At 40.3% G+C, this 13,492-nt stretch overlaps 1 protein-coding gene across 11 annotated transcripts in view; it reads right to left on the bottom strand.

Annotated features, from left to right (window-relative positions):
- Positions 1-1,293: 1,293 nt before the first annotated feature.
- ESR2 (estrogen receptor 2) overlaps positions 1,294-13,492 on the bottom strand; it is a 93,616-nt gene continuing 81,417 nt past the window's right edge. For 10 of the 11 annotated variants that reach the window (XM_063333581.1, XM_063333584.1, XM_063333578.1 and 7 more), the window contains 5 exons: positions 9,566-9,704; positions 7,136-7,269; positions 6,859-6,942; positions 5,774-5,948; positions 1,294-3,711 (listed from right to left, as the gene is read on the bottom strand). In XM_063333581.1, the coding sequence (XP_063189651.1) occupies positions 3,522-3,711; positions 5,774-5,948; positions 6,859-6,942; positions 7,136-7,269; positions 9,566-9,704 (722 nt within the window). In that variant the 3' untranslated portion in view covers positions 1,294-3,521. The remainder of the gene's footprint in view (positions 3,712-5,773; positions 5,949-6,858; positions 6,943-7,135; positions 7,270-9,565; positions 9,705-13,492) is intronic. The other variant, XM_063333585.1, reaches the window with a different exon arrangement.

Here is a 13,492-nt window from a genome sequence, read left to right as displayed (position 1 = left end):
TTAAGGTCCCTTCCAACCAAAATCATTCTATGATTCTATGATAAAGTCCAGACAAATGTTCTTACCTCAGCTGTGGCTGATCACTAGTCGAACAGGACCAAGAGGCAACTTTCTCGGGGCTCACTGCATTTTTAGGCTCTGTTAAACCACTGTAATGATGCAAGTACAGCAGATGTCTTCCATACTCCACAGGCCATCAGGAGGACAAGAAAAAGTTCCAGCACTTAAAAGGATGCTCTGCTTTCATCACAGTGATACATGTATATATCTATCATTCAGTCAGTAAGGAATTAACATATTATTATTATGGAAGTATATATATTTATTAAAAAAAATCTTTAAATGCTATCTGTCTTAGTTTGCTACACATCTTATAGAAGCACCCAGCCTGTCGGCACTATCTCAAGGGAGAATGTTCCAACACGTCTTTTCCTCCTGTTCTCCCCTCTGACTGGCAATGTGACAGCACTAAAAATGGGTAATTTGCAAGAAGATGGAGGTGTGGAAAAGATCTCACATTCCTGGGGACAAAGCATTTCACCTGCCTGAAATGCTCCAAGACTTAACACATTTCTTTAAAAATATTAGGTTGTTTTACGGTTTGGTTCTAGTTCTAGACTTGAGGAGAACCTCAGCGTGTTTTTAACAGCACGCAGAAGGAGAAGTCTGGGCTTCTTTCTTTCTCTCCCACTCTCTCTCTTGCTTGTTTGTTTTTTGTTGGGGGGTTTTGGGGTGTTTTTTGTGCTTTTTTTTTTTTTTTAAATCCACAGCAACTGGCACTCCTGCATGAACCAAGCTCGCTCACCTCTGCGAACATCCCACAACTGCTGCGTAATTTCTTCAAGTAGAAACAGCCACTTCTGGCCAGGTCCCAGCTCAGCAGAAGCTGCTGAGGAAGCAGTGGAGGAAAGCCATAAATCGGTCCTGCTCTCCTCACCTCCTCACAGCCCTTGCAGCTCCTCAGCACTGGAGTCATTCATGCTGAAACTGGAAAAGCCCCCCCGGTATCTAAACTGAAAGGCAGCGTGGCAGCTCTGCTCAGGCGTGGCAGGGACATGGACATGGACATGCTCCACACCAGGAATGCAGCATCTGAGAGAGTCTGTAGGATACAGAGCCATGATAAACCAAACACCTCTCTCAAGAGACCAGGGCACCCTTGTCCGGTCATTTTGTCACACAGCTCCCCTGTTTATGAACTGTGCTGTTTTAGGGATTTGCACCTTCTCCTTATCCAAGTATGAACACAGCTACATTCATCCAGAGAGTTGACAGCTATTGGCTTTTGCCCATTTTAAAACACTAGTAGTAACTTTTAATAAAATTATGTTCAACAAGACAAAAAAATCTGACAAATCACATCATTTTCCTAGTTGCACTGTGCTAGTAACAGCAAATATGAATCACAACACGTGGCACAAATCTGCAGCATCACCCTTTTACAAAGTCAATCCAGAGCAAATTTACATTTAGAAGTTTATTTTACGCTTTATACCTACTTTCCTGTTTTCTTTTTAAGAGGCTTGTTTCAAGGTTGCACATAAATTCAGCACTTCTAAAACAAACCAACCAAACAAAAAACCCACTTAAACATTTCTTCGAAAAACTGTATTAAACAAAAAGATTACACAGGATAAGGAAAATTAAAAAAAAAGAACAATACAACAGGCATTGAGGCCAGAAGGTGATCAAGCCCAAGACTTCCCCCAAAATGAAAGTACCAATGAATTCCAGACTGTATTCACATTTTCCCCCTTTTTTTTTGTAGTAAATATTACACTTATTTAAAGGGTACTGCTATATTACAATTTCTTAAAAACAATAAAAAGGTAGCTAGTAAAAATTTAGACCAGCAGCAGCATCCGGTATAGTACAAGATCAAAACAAGACAATAGATTTGTGTAACTCACTGAAAACTCTTAACGCTCCTCCTATAAAAAATATTGTTCTTGGCTTTGAAAAAATACCAAGATCAAAGGTTTGACTAATATTCAAAGTATGCAAATGACATACTCAGAAAACTTACTGGCTCAAGATAGACTTTTGGTGTGATGCCAATTTAATTTCACCATACCTGAAATGCCCAGAACATACACGTATTATACTTAAACATATCCATTTAGAGTGATTGCGATTCCTGCTCACATCAAAATGCGATACTGGCAGCTGCCAGATGCAGTGATGCCATCCTGCTTGTCACTGAGGTCATCGGCCAAGCTGTTTCCTCTGGGTTTTTTTTTCTCAGTGCAGCTTAAACACACACAGAAATCGGCACAACAGGGGGGTTCAAACTCGCATCTTCAGGGAAACTCAAACAAGTCATCACACACGCGAAACAAAGGAAGTGCCAGAACCATCATCCCCCTGCTCTTTGAGGAATCCTATACAAGACATGAAAGCCACAGCGTAAGGTGCCATGCGCTTTGAAAACAAGCAAGCAGCAAAGCGGAGGGCAGCACGCAAAAGCAGGTCCCGGCTCAGGTTCCCAGCCACTGCCTCACCCCCTGCAAGACGGCTGCAAGAGGTTTCGGCTGGGCAGGACATAATTCCACACGAGTCAAAAGGGGAGGGAAGATGGTTTGTTTCTAGCTGATTTCACATGCCCCGATTAGCAGCTCATATACAAATGCAAACAGTTAACATTCACAGAGCAACCTCTTGTACCTAAATATTAGAATAGATTTAACATCATTAATAAATATATAAAACAACATGTGAATCTCACAGACAAAACACATTTCAAAGGTCAGTATCGACTGAAATATCTAGGCATTTTGGTCATTGTTTAAAGCACTGAAGAATTATACATAGATAATAATGTGAGTGTTAAGAACAGGCTCACACCATACATACTTAAGCTTGGTTTAACCTTTCTGAAGCAGCTCTGAACCGGCCCTAGAAGCTGTCCTGAATGGCCTTCAAATAAAGGCTCTTACAGCCATTGCATATTTAAGAATAGAAGAAACTCCTTTACACTGCAGATATCCCGTCACTTTAGAACAGCTGCAAAGCAGGTATTCCCCAGGGACCAGCACACATAGGTAAGTGGATCTGTCCCAAACGATGCTGCTCGACATTTCATACAATCTGACGCTGAAAGAGGAGATGTCTAGTCAGCGCTTGAAAGCCTTGGTCTGGGAGATGGAGGCCTAGGTGCTGACTCCTGCCCTGAAACAGTTGACTTCTGTCATGTTAAACCAGGCCTTTTAAACCTCTGTCTCAGTTCACCTGCCTCTAAAAAAGGAGAGGCAGTAATTCTCTATCTCGCAGTACTGTTCTGAGGCTTAATTTCATAAGGTGCTTTTGAAGAGTCTCAGAAAAGGCACTATAAAAGTGCAGCTATTACAGTGTCAGAAACATGGACAGAGGTGTGCATCCCACAAGCCTTTCCCGAGATACCGACGTGCAAATCTAGAAGAGACGAGGGCTCGCACTAGGTCACACTTCAGCAGCCCCATCACAGTAGTTTTGTTTTCTCCCACAGCTTTGAACAACCTTCACATTTCCAGGTCTCAACAGAATTACTGGGCTGCCCCATTTCGCAGACTGTCTCCAGTCTCCATTTGTTCTAATGGGCCAAATTCGGGATGTATGACTGGGGATTTCCTTTGGCCTCGGAGAGTGTGCGCATTCAACATCTCCAGCAGCAAGTCATACACTGGGACCACATTTTTACACTTCATGCTCAGGAGATGCTCCATTCCCTTGTTACTGTGAAGGAGAACAGAAAATAAGTCAACGATCTGGGTCTGACAATGCAGAGAAGAAAAACATGCTAATGGCTTCAAGAGAATCCTTTTTTTAATTAGGAGTTAAGAGGCTGGCTTTAGTTGCTCTAGTCCTTGAGATTATTTACCACTGTCAACAGTAACAACATCCCAAAACTTTAAAGCTGAATGTTTTACTATTTAGAGAACCAAGACTTGTTTTACGCCTCACAAACTGACTTCAGAAAATAATGCAGATGTACCAACCCTATTGAAAACAAAGAGAAACACCTCTGATGCTGCAAGAGTGGAGGCCCACATGATGCAGCTTCGTACAAAAGGTGACTTTACAACATGTAGCTCTAGTGGCTACCCACATCTCCTGCCTGGTTGAGTAGGAAGACCAAACTACCCTGGCTACCTTCAAGCAGTTTGTTTCCTCTCTGTATGTCCGGTGTCACATCTTGCAGATGGCTACGGACTTTAAAAGTTGGGTTTTTTGTTATGCAGTAAGATAAAATGACACCTTGTTAGCTTGGATGCTCAGTGGCCATATCATGATTTGGACTAACAGGAGATGGCTATTGCCATTACAGTGGCACATATGTATAAGTCAGATGCACTCGAGGTTTTGGGGTTGAAATCTAAGTGGGCTTGCTCAACACCAAATTTACCACAGTGGAAATAGCAGCAGACAGCCAAGCACATAACTGACCTGGTGGACGGGACTGGGAGGGGGCAATGCTTCCAGAAAAATGAGGTCCTGCTACAATGCAAGAGTTGTAAATATGCTAAAGGCAAAGAAGAAATTGTGTCCCCCCACTCCTACACCCCGCTCTTGAGAGTCCCGCATCATTTGGCAATCAAGGCTGAGAGCATCAATTATTTCCAGAACAAACTACAATTGACTGACCAGTGCTAAGCAACGTAAAGAAGACAGGTAACACAAGTAGCCACCAGACTTTGGCTGAGATAGGCACAGCATAAAAACTCTTGTTTTAATAAGAAAATATAAAAATTTTGCAAAGATTCACAGTGTTTATTCACGCCATGCCAGAACAAGAGCTTCTGTGATGCTGTGATGCAGTGTCACACTACAGTGGGCAACCTAGGTGACAGCACTGCATCAGAGCCATGAGTCGGGTTCGGCTCTGGCTGGTGCTCTAGCTTTGGTAGGGCCTAAACTCACCACCAGTTCACAAACTGGCTGTTAAAAGCTACTTTTCAGCACAGTCAGGTCCCTGCTGCTGCCACCTGCTCTCCCAGGAAGCTTGTTGCAGAGGTGGCTGTCCCTCTTCAGTGTCCCTACACAAAGTCAGATATGCCCATCTCTCTTTTTGCATGCTGTAGCCTGGTCCCAGGACTGTCTTTCCTGGACACACAGTCCAAAGCCAGGACATAAGACAGCTTTGTGAATAGCTGTTCTCTGGGTAATAATTAAACAGCCTGAAAATTAAAGCATCCGTTTGTAGCACCCTGCGTTTGGGTCTGCTGTACTGTAAGCAAAGATGAGCAGCTCAAGGAGGTCCAGGAACTGGCAGGGAGCAGAGGAGCTGCTTCCCATGAGGAAAGCAAGAGTATGGCATCACTGTAGCATAAGTCACTTGGCAAAACTGCTGTGGTTCCAAATAAAAGACAACACATTTGGTCTGGGAGAAACATGACACCCAGTGTACACTTTGCTCCACCAAAGCCCACACTGCAGATCAGTTTTGAAAGAGACTTCTATTTTGGACGGAAGAGTTTTCATGACTGGGTAGGGTTTTGTTTGAAAGGCAGAATTTGTGTTATTATTGTTAAATGTTTCAGGCAGATACATACTGAATAATTTAATGTAACACAATTAAGACAGCATTTTAATATCAACACAAAATTTCTGAGCGCCAGCAAGCACTTGAAGTGTATTGCCTGTTTAGTTCTGCTAGGAAGAAAAGCCTTACAATCAACAGAGATGAAGAGCAGTGTCAGGATCCCTTCAGGAGTGCCCTGGGGTTCGAGCCTTGCATTGTTGCTTTAATAAAGAAATACTAACACCTTATGTGTCACACGCATTCTGTAAAATTTACCTTGCGTGTCTGACGTGAGAGAGGAGCATCAACAAGTTGGCCAGACGAGTTGTCTGCTGCTGCGAGGGGATTCCACTCTTTGCGATAACCCACACTAAAGCATCCGTGACTACATTAAGCAGGTGATGCAGTTTCCTGTTGCTTTCAGGTTCTTCTGCTGACAAGGGAAACATGCCTAAAGAGAGAAGAGAAAGAAATACTCCCTGTTCACGAGGAAGGAAAAAAAGCTGCGACTGTGGATTTTTTTCTGATGTAATATTTCAGCAGGATTAGAGAGATACGTTTCCTGACATCCCCCCCTCAAGACTGTACGAACGATGCTCCATGTGGTAAACTGAGCTCTGACTTGCATTCCTTTGCCAAAATTTGACAGTCACATCATTTGCAAATTGAGTAACTGTCCCAAATCTTCCCTGGACAACATGTTGAATATAAGCCTTTCACTCCAGAGAGTGGACATGCTGTCCGTTCTCCAGGAGATTTTCCTTTTAATCACTCTGTACCTTGTAGTTTAGTAACTATTATGAATTATAGCATTATGCTTGCTCCAATACCTTCTTGCTGAAATAAAAACACTTTTTTCTCTAAGTATGCCCTAGGAAGGAGAACATGGTGAGAGAAACTGCTCATAGACCCAGCCTGCCGTGGTCTCCCTACAGTTCACTAAGGGTGCCATAATACAGCATTTGCCTACAGTGAGAAACCTTAAAAGTCAACAAAAGTGAAAAAAGGGGATTGGGGGTATGGAGAAGGAAGAGAAGAAATCGCCACTAAGAAGGTCTGGAAACACACAATAACGTTAGTGACAGAGCAGAAGAGACCTGGGCAAAAAACCCAAAAAATCCTCTCAAAGATACTTATGGAAGGACAGAGCTTCAGAAGACCTTGACAATTAGGAGAAAAAGATTAACTTTGACAAGAAAGGAGAGCATAAAATAGGAACATTTAAGCCCAATTAATCATAACTTAGTTGAGTTAACTAGTTTTACTAGAATTAAGGACAGGTCTGTAGGTTTGTATAGCAGCTTTACACATGAGCAGGATACACAGAGATATGAGGAAAGTTCTCATTGAAAAGGACATACCCACAGCCTGGGCCATGAGTCCCACCTTGTGAGAAGCTTCAGACTTTGGGTCTTTCATGAAATTCTTACAACAGGACATAGGCCCTAAATCCAGCAAATGATACAGTTTAGAAGTTTCTTGAGCAATAATCCTTACAATCTGATGGTTAGAAGTCCTTTCCTATTGTTCTCTTTCAACGGCTTTATCTCATTCTGCCATTTTTAGAGGCTTATTTCCCAGCCACCCTCAAAATAAAAAGTACCTTTAGGTGAGAATCAGAGTCAACTGTATACTCACTGGAATTGAGGAGGATCATTGCCTTGACACATAGATACTCCTTGTGCTGCAGTTTCAGCTCTCGGAACCTTGAGGTCATGGCCAGGAGCATATCAAAGATCTCCAAAATTCCCTCTACGCATTTTCCCTCGTCCCTATGGAAACACATTTCAAATGTTACTGAAAAAGTGGAATTAAGGAATTCTGACTCAGCCAGATAAAAGTCAAAGCACGAAGGAGGCTGAAAAAGGCCTATCCATCTCATCTTTGGGAGCTTTCAAACGGTTCTATCATGAAATCTAAATTGAAAATTACACTGGCATAAAAGGTCAGCACCTCTAAGAAAATTATTTTCTCTTTGAAGTGTATGCAGGATTGACCGCAGGTAAGTATGACCATGTTTCTGTAAGAGGCTTTATCCTTGCAGCCAGTATCATTCTGCATAATCAGCTTGAAACTGTAGTGCAGGGCACGGTACCGCCTTGAATCATCCTCCAGATTTGTTTCACAAGGATTTCATACCACAACTGGCGGCATCACTGTTTGTACCTGATGGAGGCCTCAGGACCTGGTGAGTAAGAAGGGCTCCCTAAAATAAGTTTCTCAGAAAAATAAGACATTTTTAAAGAATAAAACAACCTCCACCCACATCCCCCAGCAGCTTTTTCTTTGAAGGTGTTTTAAATGGATTTGTGAGGTTTTGGCGGTTTTGTGCTTTGGTTATTTTTATGTTTGCAAGTGTTTGCTGAATGCAACTTTCTCCATTTTGGATATTAGAAATAGTCCCATTTTCTGATCTGAAAAAAAACCCCAAACAACCCTAAGCCATTCCAATTGTTTTAAAATCGAGCAGCAGCAAATTTCAAACGGCTGAAGTTACCGTTCCAGGGTTTTGGTTAGTTTTTTTAAAACATGTAGTGGACTAAAAAAGCAATTTAGCTCTATGACACAGTATTCAAAGGGATGCTTCTTATACTATCTGTAATATGAGATTTTTTTCTCTGTAATGTTTTTAAGATGAGACAGTCTTAAGCACAGCAGTGCAGGAGAATTAAAAGACCTTTACTCCTCTGCTGGATCCCAAGAGGAAGGTGCTGAGCCTTCAGGCTGTGAGGCAGGCACAGGCAGATAACATTATGCAGGTTGAGCAAGTACTGCCTGCAGAAAGGCAGCTGCCTGAATAGCGCCCATTTTCCCTTGTTCCTCATAGCAAAGGAGAATTTTAAGCTTTGGAGGCAGCTGACAGTTTCAAAACAGAGACACGAGCATCAGAGAAGTACTTGTCTACAAAGATCATGCAGGAAATGTATCTGAAGTTCAGCTAAGATAAAAACAATCAAGTTACAGAACAGTTTCATATACTCATGTCTTAAAAAAAAATGAAATCACAGCATATACAGATGCTCGCTAGCACACACTCTGCTGGATCTTGTAGAGATGAAGGAATGCATCAAATAAGCTCATGCCATTCAGCACATATTACCTCCCTAGGAACTAAATGTATCATCCATTTTCAGCCATTTCTTATCATTGCATTGATCAACACAGCATGTCCTTGCACTGAATTTCATATGAGCAAATAATAATTTATTTCATAGCGTTTATAAATTAAATTTCTCTTACTAACCCGTTTTGCTTTCTGTATCTACGATGATGATTATCATTGAGCTCAAGCCACAGAACTGGTATAGATCTGAATTTCCCCAGGTTGAAAAGGTTAAGAGACATTTTAAACCTACCCAAGGGAATAGCTTGTTTCCCTGACTTTTTACCAATGTGAAGCCCAGGTCAAATCATTCTAAGGTCCTGTAGAAAAACACCCTTACTAATCCGTATTCTTCCCTGCTGGTACATGATGTTAGGGAGAAATAGTTTTTAATCTTGCACACACCCTGCTTTAGCTGCACACACCAGAATTAAAAAGCAAACTAGGGCTTTTTGTAATCCCTTTTGACTAATTCTGCCATGTTTGTTATTATAGCTATTTATGAAGTCTGCACTAAGGGCAGAAAGAAAAACAGGTAGAAAAGCTACTTAAAATAACTAAAATGTGGCCTGAGAGTACGTGTGCTTTTTTTGAGGGGTTGGGGAAGAAAATCTGTCAGCTGGAGGAAACTGATAGACAATCTAGTGCATTGTGTTGATGTATCTACCGTTTCAGCATCTGGAGACCCAAAGCAAAAGGGACAAAAGCAACAAAAGAGGTGAAAAATACAGATGAGCTTTACGCTATCATGTGCTACAGGAATTAAGGAATTGGCAAGATCAACAATATTGTTTATGCTTAGCATTCCTTAAGTCCCTGTAAGGATGTGGAACCTCAAGACATTATTGTTACAAACACAAGTAAATTATATGGTTAGATAAAATATTAATAGCATCTCCCATACTTAAACCGTTCACCCCACCTCCGAGAATATGAAGTGTTCTCAAGAAGTTTATTCCTCTTACCTGTCTAGTACAAGGTCCGGTGCAAAAATTAATTTCCCAGGATGGTCGATTGATCTCCACATCAGACCAACCATTAAAACTTCCATCCAGCAGCTCTCAAGGAGTCTTACTTGGTCATAAAGGCTGAGATCAATGAAACCTAAAATGATGAAAATAGCATAACATAAATCAATCTGTTTAATTCTCTTGAGTATAAGAGAAAGCAAAAAGAAACAAAAAGAATTACGGGTTGTGAAGAAAGCCAGAGAAGGGAGAACTGACATCAGAAGGATCATGCTGCCATCTCAAACACAAACATGAATATTTCTATTATCATTGTCAAATCTTCCACAAAACATTTGAAATAAAGCAGAGTGATGTTCAAGTGCAATTACTCTCATACAGCTGGTGAAGCTCAAGAGACTACGGAGGACCAGCCTTACGCTTGGCCACCTCTTTAGATGATGGTTCCACAGCCTCCTGAGAGGCACCAGCCAATCACTTAGGAAACTCACATTAGTCAGAGATCACTGCATTGCACTGCAGAGGACTCCTAAGAAAATAGTCTGTTCTTTCCCCAGAATGCATATGGTTGTCACTTGCAGGGTTTTTTTTATCTTGTAAGACAGGCATGTTTCTGGGTTTATTGGGTAACTATGAAAGAACCTACGTCTTGGTGCTTCTGTGTTATCATTCCCTTTGTAAATGACATGTTTTGACCGCATCCCATCCCGTTTCATCCCATCCCTTTCCTGACAGCCTCTTTCCCAAAATTGTGACAAACTATAAAAAAAACCAAAACCAAGGGTAGATGGTGAAGGTAGTATTGTCCCCATTGCCTTCATACACAGCATCCCAGAAGCAAGAAGCGAATTAATACACTTGTGCATAAGCTTGTTCCTGCATTTAGTTCTCTCCAGAGCTTACAGCAAGGTGTCAGCACTGCAGCACAGCCAGAAGGGAGAGACAGCCACTGCCCTCCCTTTCCCTTTCCCTTCCCCTTCCCCTGCAAAAAAGACTGAGGTAAAAAGATGCATAGAAGCCTAATAAAGAGAAATAAAAATTTACACATATGCAAAAAACCAAAAACAAAAACAAAAAAACCAACCAACCAACCAAAAACCCCCAGAAAACACATCAAAACAAAAAACCGCCCACCAACTAAAAAGACAGAAGTGTGAATTGTGAAAATGCAAGCGGGAAAGTAGATTGCTCAGTCAAGGAATGAAAGACAGATACGATGATGACCAGTTCAGAATCGGTCAAACCACACCTGTGTTTAAAACCGAGATCAGGCCACGGTTTTCAAAGCAGAGCTGCTTTAGCTAGGTCTCTTAGCAGAGTTGTTTCTTTTTCAGACAAGCTTGTCTCTATGACTATGCATAGAGAAAAATCATTACCCAACCTGGTCATGGGAGACAGGTTGCCCACAGCTGTTTCCAGTTGTCTGAGGCCTTAAAATACACATAGTATGTTTGCACTGTCAAAGAATCTGCTGTCAGTAATTTATAAAAATGCTACGTGTATTTTAATCTTATTCAACTACTAGGCTGGAAGACAGTCGGTGACAGCCCCTGGTTGACATAAACTGGGTAAAACACACTCTCTCTTATCATTGCTGAAAGTGCTGCCTTTCAAAATCCATAGCCTTGCTCCTTATTTTATAAGAAGGGTAAACAGGAGCCTATAAGCAGTACCTTCCCTCCTGGATTTCGCTGTCACAAATTTTACTACAGAATTCACAGCCAATAACAGATTATCTGCCAGATACACAGTCATAATTTTAAAAGTGCTTTTAGAAAAATAATCATGGAAGTGTGAATAGTATAAACTGACAGTGGCGGTTTCCTGGGAAACAACAGCCCAAAGACATTTGAGAAGTTTATTTAAATAAACATTTACACAGGCATTGGCTGATTTCTCTAGCATAAACAACCAGTTATTTGGTTTACAAACTATCTCAGTTGACTGAGGTGTCAGACCAAGTCCCAGCGTTCAATCTACGGATACTTAAAGATCTGGTTTTATCTCAGATGTCATCTGCGAAACTCACATTGTCAGCACCAGCAGTATCACTTACGACCATAGAGCACGGCTATTAGAAGGACTATACCTTTCCTTTTCTTAATAATCTTATGCTTTAAAGACCAAGCACAGCTCCTATTGCAGTGTCAGAAGTCCCATTTCATTTGATGCAGATTACATTAAACTACTTATTTTTTCTGTTGCCGTAGTACGCGTCCTTTAAATTGTATGCTCTATACCTAATCATTTAATTATAAAATACTCAGACAGACCAGAAAAAACTAGCAAAAGAGACACTGTTCTGGCCAGCAACGCACAACTTGCATAATGAATCCAAATTTCAATATTATGACAAAATCCTATGGGATAGCAATGCAGGTTCTGCTATGAACCACGTTCAACTCTCTCAGACTAGGTCAACAAAGTAAAAGGCAATTACGGAAGTTATGTTCTGCCATCTGACAATTTAGAATTAAAATACTTGGAATTCAGAAGGAAAAAAATCCAGGTATCAGCTTCTATTTTACTGAGCAACAACAAAAATAAACTGAAAGTACAGACAAAAATACAGTCACAGAGTAAAACTCATAACAAAAGAAGGTCATTAAATATTAAATGCAAAAAAAAACTTTCCTATTTAAGCAAAAAGTTACCGTTAACATTAGCATCTGTAAGGAAAAATAAAAAGATTTTCTTTCACTTTTGGTGAGTGTCCAAACAATATGCAATAATAACTTAGAGGTGAAAATGGGCTTCTTTTACCCAGCTACACAAAAGCAAATATTCAGCTTTACAGAAAGTAAAATTAGTGTTCACAGGGCCATTAGTCAAGAACTCTGTATTTTTTTTCTAAGACCTTACCTCCAGGAAGCAGAGCATGGATCTAGATGACTAACTTCAGGCAATAATTTTTGAAAACTGAAATTCTATGTCCTAAACTTTAGTCATCGTAATTATTTTTAATGGAAAAAATAAATAAATCCACATTCAAGCTCTAACTACCATGTAATATGGCAATATTACTTATAATTAGGTACATAATTAAACATCACATCTATTTTTGGCATTGTTGTAAAATGGTGTTTACTTCTGTTCTATGTAACAGGAGTGATAAGAAAAAATAAACGTACATGATAAAGCGTCAACATTTCAACATTCCCAGGAACTGTTCTGAAGAGGTTTGACTGCTTCAATGGGTTTTCTTATTGATAAGAAAAAGTTTTTATTTCTGACAGATGTTGAAAATAAACTGAAAGTAATCAATCAAAATTGGTGTTGGTTTGGAAACTGATCTTTTAAAAAAATTCAAAAAATTAATCTCAACTGGCTGAGGTTTTAGGTTCGTGATTTTTAAAAAAAAAAAAAGCTTACATCATAGTTTTAAAAAAAAATTGAAATTAAGAACAATCAGAAAATGGAAAAGGTTGTTTTGGGGTTTTTTTTTTCCATTTAAATATTGTTTAAAATGAGGTTGTTTTGTAAAACTTTCTCTGGGTTTCCTTCACAATTCACTTCCTACCGGATTAACACAACTATATGGTGTCCTCTGAAATAGTACCTTTAATCAAGACAAGAAATTATAGCTATAGACACCACTTAACTCCTTATGGTTACTTACTTAATTTACAGTGATTTTCAGAGTTTCTTAAATGAGAATTAAGGATTTAGGCTCTCAGTTTAAAACTGAAAAATAAGGATTAAGGATTTAGGCTCTCAGTTTAAAACATTCCACATGAATGGCAAAACCACTATCATTTAGCAAATGGCTAGCCTGGTTTAAGATGCTCATGCTATACAAGCAGCTCCTCCCCAGCAGCTCAGCAGCTGACCTGGAGTTTGCATACCCTAAAACCATCACACCTAAACCCTCCAAGACTGTGGCTGAGCTGTGGAGACTGTAATCCGCAACCAGGAGATGTGGTA

The sequence above is a fragment of the Chroicocephalus ridibundus genome, chromosome 4 (assembly GCF_963924245.1).
Source record: "Chroicocephalus ridibundus chromosome 4, bChrRid1.1, whole genome shotgun sequence".
In the NCBI taxonomy this organism is placed as follows: domain Eukaryota; kingdom Metazoa; phylum Chordata; class Aves; order Charadriiformes; family Laridae; genus Chroicocephalus; species Chroicocephalus ridibundus.
Note: the sequence above shows the minus strand (reverse complement) of the source record. Positions and strands in the feature narration are given on the sequence as shown.